The 14,452-nt window shown below is 36.6% G+C and overlaps 1 protein-coding gene across 1 annotated transcript in view; it reads right to left on the reverse strand.

Moving 5' to 3' along the window:
• The window catches only part of LOC103023441 (MAM domain-containing glycosylphosphatidylinositol anchor protein 1), a 229,565-nt gene that overhangs the window by 59,473 nt on the left and 155,640 nt on the right, over positions 1–14,452 (reverse strand). The window contains exons 9-11 of the mRNA XM_022685148.2: positions 13,225–13,521; positions 6,310–6,573; positions 3,230–3,378 (exon numbers count right to left, since the gene is read on the reverse strand). Of these exons, the coding sequence (XP_022540869.1) occupies positions 3,230–3,378; positions 6,310–6,573; positions 13,225–13,521 (710 nt within the window). The remainder of the gene's footprint in view (positions 1–3,229; positions 3,379–6,309; positions 6,574–13,224; positions 13,522–14,452) is intronic.

Raw genomic sequence — 14,452 nt, forward strand, 5'->3', positions numbered from 1 at the left:
GTCCCAACAATTCTATATATTTAATTCTATTATTTATGATGTGAGTCTAAAATATCCATATCTTTTTACTTATGTTACCAGACACATGAATTGACCTGTTTTTTTTCTGTTTTACATGTATTTACTTTATTTATATCAGTTTGTCAGGTTACAGATCGAAGTGGGAATGAGTCACAGGAGGTTTAAGATTATAGATTTTGTAAAAATACTCAGAATTCATGTACTCAACCTAAGAGTACATGGATTATTTTAACCTGTAAGCCACTGTTGTCTATTTTAGGACTTTAATCTGCAATTGTGGATTACTGATCTAATCTCCAATAGAGAATTATTGATTCATTTGAGAACATTAAATGCTCCTAAAGTAAAATCACATGTAAGATATAAAGGTCGCTAGATTTAACAACGTATTCAGATTTAGATACGACTCTCTGAAGAGAAAATGAAGTAAAGGAATGATGTCCCAAAAATCTGTCTAACTCTGAATAAAAGCATATTTATTTACCTGTATTGTAATTATAATAATTATAATGCTCTTCTGACTCATTAGCAGTAAAGCTAAATTATATATCAGAGGCTGATTCTTCTCATTTAAGAATGACAGTCTATAATTATCATTAATAATTCAATATTAATCACACATTCACTGAACACCATTACTCTGTATATAAGGGATGTAAATTACTGTATTTGCATACAATAATGACTTATTAAAGAGGTCATAGATATGTATAATTAAACGATCACTTATCATTTTTCAATGGTGTAGTGTCATTTTCTTAAAATGTATATAGAAGACATTTTTTATCGCACAACACCACATGGGTTCTGGTCACAACTTCAGTTTTTAGAGCAAAAAACAAGAACTAAACTAAATTAAAACAAAAGGTAAAAATATTGTCCTATATTTCGTTTTATATACATTTTGGAAACTGTTCCACTTTAAACAATAAGTTCAATAACGTTAATAACTTCTGGACCAAATCTTAAAGATCCACTTTACTCATTTTTTGCTCTGAAAAAAAAAATCACAGGCAGAGAAGATAAGATAAGATCATTTTTATCATTTTTTTCCTTTTAAATCCCTTTAAATCCATTTAACTTTTTGGTTTCAGCACATTCTGACTCAATATATCTTGTTTAAAGAAGATGTTACACTTTAGCTCAACCTGATTGTGCCATTTCTTCCATTTGGTAGAGGTTTTTAGGAAATTACAGTTTTAGAATTACGTAATTCTACCCAACATTACATTTAATTATACTGTATGTTTATTTCTCTGTTTAATTGTGTTTATTTTATTGTAGTGAAATAGAGACTAATTAAGTAAAGGAGCTCATTTTCAGATTTTTACTCAACTTGCTTTTAACCCACCTCTTTTAAACAAAAACATATGTATTTTTATTTTTTTATTGTTTAGAATTACATGTAACTCAACCACTATGTCTGTTTATTATTAACTAACTTAATAAATCTTGCAACCAGATCTCGTTAACCAGATTCTGCACCAGGAGAACAATACAATTGTTAATGAAAGCAATAAAACAAATATTAAATAATACATTTTATTGTTTCGTAATGTGGACGTGGTGGTTAACTAGTTATTTTTTAATAGAGAAATAAATTAGTACATGGTTTTATGGTTTTACCAGCAACATAATCAGAATATCTAGGCTTAGGGAAGAAAGGGAAGGAGGGAGGACTATATATAAAATAAAGACAACAAGAAAACGAATGTCAGAAGATTTGTAGAATGAAAGAGTGAAGCAGGATTTATGAGATCAGACAGGTGGTTTGGAAATTAGCTTCACACTGCATTCATGTGTGTGTGTGTGTGTGTGTGTGTGTGTGTGTGTGTCACTGAGGGGTGTGTTGGGAGTGTTGTTAATGCAGTACAAGCTCTAATCGATCAGCGTCTGCTCTCACACAGCCTCGCGATTCCCCTGACCGCCATTACACACACAAACATTTATTCAGCCCCTTCACCCACCCCCCGCACTCGCGCTCGATACCGGAGAAAGAAGTGGAGAAAAAAGAGAAGGAAGAACAGGAGAAAGAAAGAAAGAATAGAATAGAAAAGAAAAGGAAGTGTGTATATGCAGACTTTCATTTCCAATATGTCACTTGACCAGCCAATTGGCTTTCTGCAGTAAAGAATTACTGTGTGGTGTGTGCACTGGAAGCTCACTCCAATGCCTAATATTAACCCTTAGAGCCAAAATCCGTCCAAAATCTCACCTTGTGTTCTCAGCTTAATTACTCAGGAATCCCTTCACACATAAACATAATCCATATATGGTTAGAAAGGGCGGAGCTTACTCTTTCTAAAAATAGTGATCACATCCCAGTGCGGTAAAGCTAAATCTACAAGAAACCCATTGAGAGAAAAACACCTAAAAAAGTGAAAAATCTCCTTCCCCAACCAATATTATTTACCTTTAGTGATTCAAACATATTTATATGATGTTTCAAACCAAATAATATCAGTAAATAAAGACTCAAAAGTGTCCACAGAAAAAGTGTGAAACTACCTGCTTTACTCAAACTAAAGCTAGGTATGGTGTGCGCACTACTTTATATAGTTCTTATTTTGCTTGCACATTTTTACTAAGTAGTTATTTTGCACTAAACTAAATTTTTATTTATTTAGACTAAAAAAGTTTACATTTTAGTGTATAGTTTTCTTTGTGTGTCCTGATTAAAATACTGAAAGGTATAGGCTGCTCTGAGTGTCTTTAGGTTTTTAGTATCTACATGTATCCTAGAGGTGTGATAATTGATTACCAAGAAAAATAAATAACTCCACCTGATGCTGTTTCTCCATGTATTTTATCAAAGTAATAATTAATAATCCATGTAATGAACTCAAATCATCAATATTCTTATTCTTTCAACTCATAAACACTCTAGTCTAACCAACTTGGTAAAATTTTGAATAAAACATGATCAGTTCCAGTAAAATATAACAATTCTGCTTCCTTTTACATTTTAAATGATGATATTTTTGAGCAGCCGTATGTCTTCTGGAGTAAAAGAGATCAGGGCATGTGTCTGTCTGATATAATTACTGTGTTATAAGACCTGAAAGAGGAACTGAAAACAAACACGGAGAAAAAAACACCAAAACAGCCCAGAGTTCAAAGGGTTAAGCGATCATATGAATGGCTGTATTTGTAAAATGTGTGTGTGTGTGTGTGTGTGTGTGTGTGCATTAGTGTGTGTGTGTGCTACCTGTTGTACATTGATCCAGTAGCCGATGACCCGGTCCACGGCGCTGGGCTCTTTCTGGGTCCACTGCAGGTTGTAGGTGTAGTTGTTGCCCTTCGAGATGCGGATGGGGTTTGGAGTGTCGAAGTAAAACTCAGCGCTGAAGGGTTGAGCTGAAACGTCATATAAAAAAAGATATAAATAAATTAATTAATGCTGTCAATTGATTAAAAAAATGTAATCCGATTAATCACAACAATATTCTGTGATTAACTGCGATTAATCGCACTTGTTCTTCTTAAGACGCAAGTTTTTACAGCAGATATTTTAATACAAATAAAATAATGAATTTAAACAATGTAAAATGTAAAAAGTAAAATTGCATTATATTTATATTAGTCATATAAATATTTTATATTTTATATTGTTTTTTTTTTAGTAGTTGTTATCTCTAGATGATCAAAATTGGTAGAGAAAAGAGACAAACCCCCAAAGACTTGCAGCTGTAATTGCTGAGATTTTATTTATTTATTTATTTATTTATTTATTTTTTGGTTCGTCACATAAAATCCCTCTAGAAAGTTAAAGTTTAGGGGTATGAATAAGTTTTTCAAGGCACTGTATGTACACCAATGTGAACCAAACATGAGCATCTGGATAGGAACATTTCACGTGACATAAAAACATATTGTATGATTGTATTAGATCTCAACGCTTTACAAATAGAATATAATATAGGTCATGCTCTACTTTGTGGCACTGTAAGCGGTATAGTATCAAAACCATCATATTATCTAATCTCATTTTAGTGGAGAGGGCAGTCATAGAAATATAGAAATACTTCTAAATATCCCTTTGGGTTATAGTAGAGGATGTTTGATATTTTTTGATCTTTCACTACAAAACGTTCAAGCTATTTCACTGTCGCAGACAAATTTATAGAGTCTGTATTCAGACAAAAACAACTGTACTTAATATTATCGTGTTTATATTAAGTCTTGAGACTCAGCTCACGCAAATAGTGACAAGAACAAAGTCAACAACCAATAGGAGAAGAGCTACGGGACGCGGCAAGGCCAACGCAGGAACGTTTGCGGAATCGGACATAGATGAGACTCTAGCGATGGCTCGGAATCCCAGTCAAAGGTTTTTACAGCCAGTCCAAAGAGAAACATGGGCCAGGTAAAAATTATCATCAAAATCTATGTTTGAAACTAGTTAATTTACTTACTGTAGAAAAGAAATGTTGCTTTTGGACTAAATGGGTTCTTCTGATCCCCCCAAAAAAAGCAAGGATTATTTTTAAATGTTAAAATACAAAAAAAAAAACGAATGTCCTCATTTGAGAAAACACCTTCCTGTTCAAAGACATTTTTTTTTCATACTTCCTAGGTCCTACAAATCCCAAATAGCCTAGGATAAATAAAATATGCAGAAAAATGCACATACTATTGTACTTTTACTGCAGTTACAGTACTGGCAAAAAGTTTGGACACACCTTCTCTTTTTCAGTGCGTGACCTGAACCCAATCCAGATGGTTTGGGGTGAGCTGGAGCTTCACAGAGTGAAGAAGACAAAGGAGCAACAAGTGCTAATAAACACCTCTGGGAACTCCTTCCTTCTCTCAAGACTGTTGGAAAACTTTTCATTTCAGGTGGCCACCTCTTGAAGCTCATTGAGAGAATGATGCCAAGAGTGTGTAAAGCAGTAATCAGAGCAAAGGGGGGCTTTTTTGAAGAAACTAGAATATAAAACATGTTTTTAGTTATTTCACCTTTTTTTGTTAAGTACATAAAACTCCACATGTGTTCATTCATAGTTTTGATGCTTCAGTGAGAATCTACAATCTAAATAGTCATGAAAAAAGAGAAAACGCACTGAAAAAGAGAAGGTGTGTCTAAACTTTTGACCTGTACTGTATATTTTACCTTCAGTATTTTGACTTTAATTCTCTACTTTTAGAGTACAGGGTTTGGGAAGCGCAATCATCGACCAGTACTTTATAAAAATGAAAAAATGAAAAAAGAAAGAGGCTTATCTAAGTGGGAAAGTGATCGCCCTGAATCCTCTTAAGTGAACAGCTGTATCTGGGCTTGGTGCAGAGATAGAGCTAGCTGATAGCATTAGCACGCTTTAGCTGCCATGTTGGGGATATGTCTCGCCACGGCCTGGAAGGAGATAAGCTCTCAGTGGAAAGAGGAAAGCTGTCAAATCTAAAAAGGGCACTGGCAATTTCTCACAGCTGAGAGACAGATCACCACGAGAGAGAGAGAGTGTGTGTGTGTGTGTTTAGATTAGCATGTTCTCTCATAGATAATGCTTTGAAAATATCCCAGAAAATACAAATAAAATATGTTTTTTTTAATAGAACAAGACAGCACTTCAGTTTCTGAATCAGTTTCTCTGATTTTGTTATTTATAGGTTTATGTTTGAGTAAAATGAACATTGTTGTTTTATTCTATAAACTACAGACAACATTTCTCCCAAATTAAAAAAAAAATATATATATATTGTCATTTAGAGCATTTATTGCAGAAAATGAGAAATGGCTGAAATAACAAAAAAAAGATGCAGAGCTTCCAGACTTCAAATAATGCAAAGAAAACAAGTTCATATTCTTAAAGTTTTAAGAGTTCAGAAATCAATATTTGGTGGAATAACCCTGATTTTTAATCACAGTTTTTTTATGCATCACTGTGGGACTACCCAGACAGAGCATGGTCAATTGTGCTCTCTCAGACTCCGGCTGCTGATGCTACACAGCATGAGTATCTGTTGCATCTGTTGAGGCACCTGTATTCCCTAAAGTAGGCATATAATGCTGTAGAACTGTAAATATTTAACTTGGTATAGTTGAATAATTGCTATATATATATATATTTATATATAAAACATATACGTTAAATCACATTTCAGGCAAAATTAAAACAAATCCCTTTCCTATCAAAACTAATAAAAACTGGAGACCAGTTTCTAAACCGTGTGTTTTCTCGGACAGGACTCTACAGGACAGCAGAGGTTGAACATTGCTCCAGGGTTACCTTTGATGATTAAAGTAAATGATCACTGTTTTTTAGCATCTCCACAGGTAGAGGAACTCACCTGAGACAGAGAAGGTGCAGCTGGAGGTCCCGGCCCCGTTGCTGACCCTGCACTCGTACGTGCCGTTTGAGGTGGAGTTGAGTTTGAACCGGAGTTGAAGGGCGTCTGGCGCCTGCATGACGGGCGGGTAGGGAAGGCCGTTCCGGTACCAGCGAGCGCTCGCTATTCGGCTGGGGTTGGACTTCAGAACCGCGCAGCGGAGGAGCACAAACTGATTGGTCTGAGATCGGACGTCCTGAAAGACCGGGTCCACCACCGGGGCGTCTGGAGATCAGAGCACAATGACAGCATATGTGAGATGAGGTGTCTGGAAACTTTGCTGAGCCGTTAAAACTTTATTTCACCTCGACTATTAAAACCACTGTGAACCTAAATCTGATTCATTTAAATCTGATAAACTTTATTTATTCAATTGTATTTCTAATTATTTTAATCTGTCCTTCAGGACCCCCGTGTAAATGAAAAAAGTATGTCTTATGTATGCTTTTCTAGTATTGTCTAGTCTCTATCAAGAAAAAAACAAAGCTAAACCTGGAGAGATAAAGCTAAAGACAAACTGTGAAAACTAAAACTAAACCAGGAGAGCTAAAGATACAGATAAACTGGGAAAAGTAAAGCTAAACCTAGAGAGCTGATGATAAAGATAGATTGGGGAAACCAAAGCTAAACCTGGAGAGATAAAGCTAAAGATAAACTGGGAAAACTAAAGCTAAACCTAGAGAGATAAAGCTAAATATAAACTGGAAAAAACTAAAGCTAAACCTGGAGACCTAAAGCTAAAAAAAAAATCTAAATCAGAAAAGTGAAGTATTTAAGAAATACTTTAGAAAAAAAAACATACATTTTAAACAGGCCAGTTAAGCGTACAATGTACTGTATATATGTAAATGGTACGATTAGAAAATATGTATACAATGTTCATCTAACTATTTTTATTTACCTTAGTTTGAAAAAAAAGGGATTTTCAACTGAGTATTTGTTTTACTTTTAAAATACATTTATTTTTAATATGAATAATAGGGGGCATTTAATAATTGCATTATAACTAATATGAACTGCTAAAAAAAAAATAACATCTTTTAATATTTTGTCTTGCGCACACAGACACACACACACACACACACACACACACACACACACACACACACACTGACACTTATTTAGTCAGTAGGGCTGAGAATTCCTATTGATTTCATCCCACTCAGATAGAATACAGTGGATAAACCCACCACTCCATACACTGGAGACTGAGCTTTGATTTCCTGTCCAGACAAGAACACCACTGCCGCCCAATCAGAGCCCTTACACACACACACACACACACACACACACACACACAAATACACACACTGTTATGGGAGTGAAACATCTGAACTGCATCCCCCAGAAGGCAATCCTCCCCGAATCACAAGAGGGTGAGACAGGAAGTGGGAGTGATGGAGAGACGCCATTCTCCTCTATGGAGGGAAGCACCACCCTGAGGACCAGTAGCTGTGAGAGCAGACAGTGTGGAGGGCATCACTGTCTGCAGACTCTCTCTATTTACTCAATAAAATGTTCCTTTTTTGTTATACTAAGAGCGGATGAGTTGAGTTTACTTAACTTTTTTAAGGCAGCCGGTTTGCTCATTTTTTTTAAGTAATGGGGAATCAAAATTTGAGTTAGCATAAATTAAAACCTCAAGTTATTACAACTACAGGGGAAGTTGATTTATTTCTAAGGTAGTTCATATTTATTAAGTTTTAACAGTTCAGAAAACAATATTTGATGGAATAATCCTGGTTTTTAATCACATTTTTTTTGTTCATGCATCTTGGCATCATGTTCTCCTCCACCAGTCTTACACACTGCTTTTGGATAACTTTATGCTGCTTTACTCCTGGTGCATAAATTCGAGCAGTTCAGATTTTGTCTTGGTTTGATGGTTTGTGATCATCCTTATTTCTCTTGATTATATTCCAGAGGTTTTAAATTTGGTAAAATCATAGAAACTCATCATTTTTAAGTACTCTCTTATTTTTTTTTCAGAGTATATTTGTATATTTGACTGTATTGTAAATGTTTGTCTTACAGCCAATGATTACTTACTACCCAAAGCCTGAGCGATATATATATATATAAATAACTAGGGGAAGCAAAGAGAGAGGAAGTGACAGTGGGATTTAAAATAAGGGAAATAAACAGGGCTGTTTCTCGATAGACCGTAATTATGGTAACATATGACATGTGTATCAGTGTAGTGTAATTACAGGCTGTAGCACAGTCTGATTTAAACTGGAGAGAGGAGGGTAAAAGTGGGCGTACCTGAATGAACAGCCTGGAAGCCATATGTTTACTCTGAGTCCGAATAAACAGCTTTTCTCTCACACTCATCTGTTCTTGTAAAGCATGCTACGCTGGGCTGTTTTAATTTCACAACACAATAGTTCCCATAAACAGAGCATCATCATCGGTCACATGTGAGATAAGGTGTCTCTGCACCAGCAGCTTGCAGCGCATCCACATCCATCAAACACTAACTAACCGCTGGGAGGGGTGAGCGTGAGCTCATACACACAAAGTTGGGGAAATGTAAGAGTCTTTGGACAAAACAGTTGCAATTAGTCACCAGTAGAACAAGTTTGGGTAACACTTTCTATGAATGTCATCTTTATTAGACATTATAGTGCATTCATAAGGCATTATTAACATGGCTATCCATATTTATAAAACTCTATAATTCTATACATTCTATACAGACCTATACAGGTCGTCTGTGAGCTGATGTATCAAAACCGAGCCGCTGCGCTGCTTTCCTCCGAGCGTTAGCGCTGTGTTGCTGCTCGGTAATGCTACAGCATCAGCAGCAGCTCGAAAAGAAGCGGTGGCTGACTTCACATGTATCAGAGGAAGCATGTGTTAGTCTTCACCCTCCTGGTGTGTTGGAGCATCACTAGTGATGGGGGAGTCCTAACGAGTGGGTTGGGTAGTTGGTCATGTAATTTGGGGAGAAAATGGGAAAAAATTGAAATAAAAGGGTAATTTGATATCTAGTCCTGCCCTTCACTGGTTTGGCAATCAGCTCATTTTGATAAAAAACAATCATCGAATGAAATCTGCCCCTAAAACACCAGTTTATCTCTTCAGCAAACACTTATAGGATATACGCAAAGTTGGAAAAGGGGACAGAATATACAGAGGAAAGAAAGACCAGCAAAAAGTGCACTGCTAGAGAGAGAGAGAGAGAGAGAGAGAGAGAGAGAGAAATAGAGTAAATTGCGTAGAGGAATGGAGGGGGTCTGTCCGTAATTACAGAGTGCCATAAAAAATGATGGTGTCTTTTCTGTGAATCGATCTCAGACGCTCTGAACGAGAGAGAGAAAGCAAACAAACAGAGAAAAGAGTGAGAGAGAAATAGAACGGAGGCCATGAAACCTGTAATCATTCAGAGGGTGGCGGAAACAGAAACAAGCCCGGCTCTGCGGCCGTATCTCAGAGTCTTCTTTCTCCTGCCCAAAAGCATGAAGCTCAACAGACTGCATGGAGCTTCCTATGAGTTAAACCTGGGTTCTGAGTATTGAAGAACAGGGTGAAAATAAGCAGGAGGATAATGATAAATTATACAGAGAAACACAAATACAACCACAGTCTGTAATAATTATACAACTATAAAGTGTTCTTATATGATCAGTGGAGTTGGTGGCAATGTTAAAACATAAGCTGGTCATAAATAAATAGTAAAAAAATAAAGTATTAGAATGAATTAATGAAATGATACAGAAAACAATTAGTTTGCATGCATTTAATAATCAAATCAAAATAATACTCAATAGAATACTCAGTAATTATCTCATTATTTGAGTGGTCATGTGAACAGAACAATTTGATTCCTTAAATCATCAGATTAAGGCCTAGAAATCTGATACAGAGAGCTGAATTTTAGCTTATTAATCAAACATCTCTCATTAATGAGCTTTTTGTTCTGTTTTCTGAATCTGTTTGCATCACATGCTTCTAAATACAAAGTAGAAATCTGATTTTCACCTGATTCCTAGTAACTGGATGTTTGGTTGTCTGATAGCCTAAGTGCATGTTTTGTGCATTGGATTATTCTTGGATTATTAAGAGCTTGTAGAGAGACTCAATGTTACTTTTAACATAAAATTTAAAAAGTTGCATCAAGTAGCGCTCTATGTAGCACTCTGCGTAGCATGGATTAGCATGTATAGTTGTGTTTGAATAGAGCTACACTAAAAAACAAGAAGCAAAAGACCATTATCAGCCTGATAAACAGACTCACACAAGCAGATATTATGCCTGAATATATATATAAATATATATATATATATATATATATATATATATATATATATATATATATATATATATATATATATATATATATTTGTGGCCGCTTTATGCTCGTGTATCTAAAGCTTGTAGTAAAGCTAAATGCTAAGTATCTGTAGCTGAGCTCAGAGGATCATGGCCTAGCTGTTATGTGAGTCTTCTTAATTTATCATAATTCCCTCCCCTATCTGCACCATGTTCACAATACGGCATACGGGAGCCTTTTTAGAGGGACCCAGTTAAATACATAAACTCCATTATGAAGGCACGGTGCATCGCTTTCCGCTAATGGCCTCATGAGAAAAGCTCAGAAGAGCGTTGAGTGGTGTGGAGTTATCCTCGCCGTCTTTGTGTGGCTAGCGCTGGCGCGGCGTGCTAATGAATTCACAGGCCCTTTAGTTTAGGTACTTAGGAAACACACTTAGTGCCAGCGTCATAATGGATGCATTATTGAGAGTGTGAATGCATTAATACGTGGGATGGATTGGAAAGGCTGTGTTTAAACAGAGCGGGGGGGCCGGGGTGAGGGGTTATTATGGGTAATAGTGGACTCCTGTAGAGCTTTAATGTAATATACACGTGTCTGTGGGGTGAGGTTTGGAATAAACCCATATTAGAGCATACGTTTCGCCAAAATTAGGTCCAAATGTGCTTTAGTCTCTTCATACTCATTACTGGTAAAATGATTGAGGCTTTCTACCTGAACCTGCTGTGATAATCCCTAAAGTACCAAACGGAGAGGCAGCAATTACAGGTTAACATCTCTCCATCTCAGATAAACAGGTATTCTGTGTGGTATTTTGAAAGGTAGTTGATAAAAGCATGCATTAAAAAAAATGCTTAAGTAATTCATAAAGAGTGGTCGTAGTATTGTATATGATCAAAAATATTTATTGTCAAGTGAGAGCATTATACAGGTCAGCAGATCTCAAACTGATGCTCAGTGGTGTATGTTAGAGTGAGATTTGCTCACAAAGCTAGATTGATGGAGGGTCTATGAAAGAATATGGCCATAGTTTTGCTCTATAGTATTTTTCCTTACATTTTGTGTTATATATTGCATTGTCTGGAACGTTCTCGCTTTGTTTGATAAAAAAAAAAAGTTTTAAATACAATAAAAAAGGGGACACATCAAAGTTGTGAAATAAAAAATGACTGACTATGCACAATAACCTAAATGTACTTAATTTGGCAACCCACAACTCAAACCCCAACCCCAACCCACAACTCAAAAAATGTCTTTATTTTAAAATAACAGTTTCTAACTGTTGTTCGTCTCGCTGCCTCCTGGTGTTGCAGTGCTGTTATCCAATCAGCTACATGTTTGCATGTATGAATATTCATGATCAAGAGCCAAAATCCTATCGTTTCTCCCCAACCCTCCTCACACTCCTCCACCAGACTAAAGCGCATTCATTCATACTAGAGACCACAACTGGACACAACTATTTTTTTAAATGAATAAAGTTGAGCAGACAAAACATGCCATATTTTTTATGTTTTTTTTCCCTTTTATATATTTGATATGGGTACCATCTCTTATTCTGGAATAAAAATACACGTGGGTTAAGCACTAAAATCTTAGTGTTCTTCCAACTGTGGCAGATCCAGGCAGACTGAAATGAATTGGGTATCGGCTACATTAGCCTGATCCACTTTTATTCCTCCGCTCTGTTTACGCCGCTGTGGTAGAGGCCACAACCTGCAGCGTTTCAGAAGTGGAGATGTCTGCAGCGTGGAACTATTTAAAGAGGAATATTAAAACTCTTACTATCTGAAACTGCAGGGTTTCTTTATTGAATTTTCTTTACTCTATTATTTCACAGCTGGTTAAAATTAAACTCTTGTTCTGCTATACTGTATGAAATACCAGTGGTGGACAGTAATGATGTACAGTAAATGTAATATAAGTTTAACTGAAGAGTTTCAATTGGATTTTTTTTTACAATTCGACTGCCCTGTAAAAAAAAAAAGCTTCTTAGAAGCTGGATGATGAGAAAACACATCATCCTGAACTGTGGCCTGCCAGGTTGCCAGATTTTTCAACAGTTGAACATTTATGGGACCAGCTAGGATGCCAGATTCAATGACATGTAAGTGTACAGGATCTACAGGCCCAGCTGTAACATCTTTGGTAATCAAATTTGTGTTAAATGTGCTGCAGGATGCCATATGAAACCTAGATTTTATGGAAGAAATACTGAATGTCAATGTAATGCAAAATCGCTCTAGTATCAGCTGGTATTCAATATTCAAGTGCTCAGATTGAATGGAGGGAAACTGATATTAGCAATAATGTTATAATGAGAAAACCTTATATTGCATACAGTATATTGCATACTTTAAAATGCTTTGACTTGCTAAGATATCAGATTCCTGCTGCCAAAGTAAAAGTTCCCATTTCCATCAAACGTCTGAGTGCTGATCAAGGACCAGCTGCTTCATGACTATTCGCTCGTATTCTTCAAGAGATGAAAGGACCAAACTTATTACAGATCAGAACTCAGACTTCAAGATGCTTCATATACAGCCGCCGGCTCGTGCGATTGTCAGTGTAATGAGGTGCAGAGGACTGTGGGTACTCACATTCCACGTTAAGCTGCACCTGCGCTAGCCGGCGTTTGATGTTGAGGCCGTTGTACGGCGCCGTTTGGCAGCGGTACGGACCTGACATGTCTCTGGTCACGTTGGAAAGAACCAGCCTGCCGTCTCGGGTCTCCACCACCCAGTCGCCCGAGGGCATGGGCTGGTCCTTGTTGGCGCGGGACCACAGAACGGGTGGGCGGGGCTTGCCGTCCACCAGGCAAACAAGTTCAGTGTTGGCGCCCTCGGTCACATTAACGACGCTCCCGCCCACCGGCACAGTCAGCACTGGAGGAATAACTGGAAAAGAGAAGAAGAGAATGTCATATCATCATAAAAATAAACATTATTTGTCATATCACCTAAAAAACTTGATCAGCACTAAATTGTAAATTGTTGATGCCTTATAGATGCTCAACTAAAGATTTACTACATGCTCATTACATGCAACTGAATTCTTAGTTGAATGAAACCATATATAACAGTAACCAAAGCTCTAACCTTGACCTTTAAAGTTAGGTTTAAGATTTAAGTTCATTTTAGGATGCATTTAGGGAGATTTTAGAGTTGATTTAGAGTTCAGTTGAATTTAATACGTAGATATTCAGTTGAATGTTGGTTGAATGTTAGATGAGCATCTATGATGCATCTATAATGGACTATCCAAGTAAAGTGATACCATTGTTTGTGCAGGAGATAACATAGAGGTTCACTTACTTTTTCTAGCCTGCACTGTGGATTAGTTTATGGTTGTGACTTGACTTATGTTATGCAAGCAACTAAATAAAATATTCAGATCACACTCTAGGGAGTGTGCATGCTTGTGGTTCCACTAAAATGTGGACCAAACACATTTATCAGTGTCAATTTACCTTACAAATATTTGTACACAGTTTTAAAGTTAATGCATTGCTTTGAGCAGTGGTGCCGGTGCCGGTGCCTGCCTACCCTCTGGGTCGGGCTTTCCTGATGTGCTATTTTGCCACAATTTACCAAAATCCTCAATTCAATTAGTTTTTTTTTTTTATAATTTACCTTTACTTTCCTTTTTTATATATATCTCTTGTATTTTCCCTATATCCCATGTATTGGGATGCCCTGGTGCTGCCCGCCTGTCCTGATGTCCTCTCTATTACTCTCTTATGCTGCTGCATTACCCTGCATTACCCTGCATTACCCTGCATGTGATGTCAAGCTAGTGTTGCTTTCTTATAAAGAATGCATGATATAT

The sequence above is a fragment of the Astyanax mexicanus genome, chromosome 7, assembly GCF_023375975.1.
Source record: "Astyanax mexicanus isolate ESR-SI-001 chromosome 7, AstMex3_surface, whole genome shotgun sequence".
NCBI classification, from domain to species: domain Eukaryota; kingdom Metazoa; phylum Chordata; class Actinopteri; order Characiformes; family Acestrorhamphidae; genus Astyanax; species Astyanax mexicanus.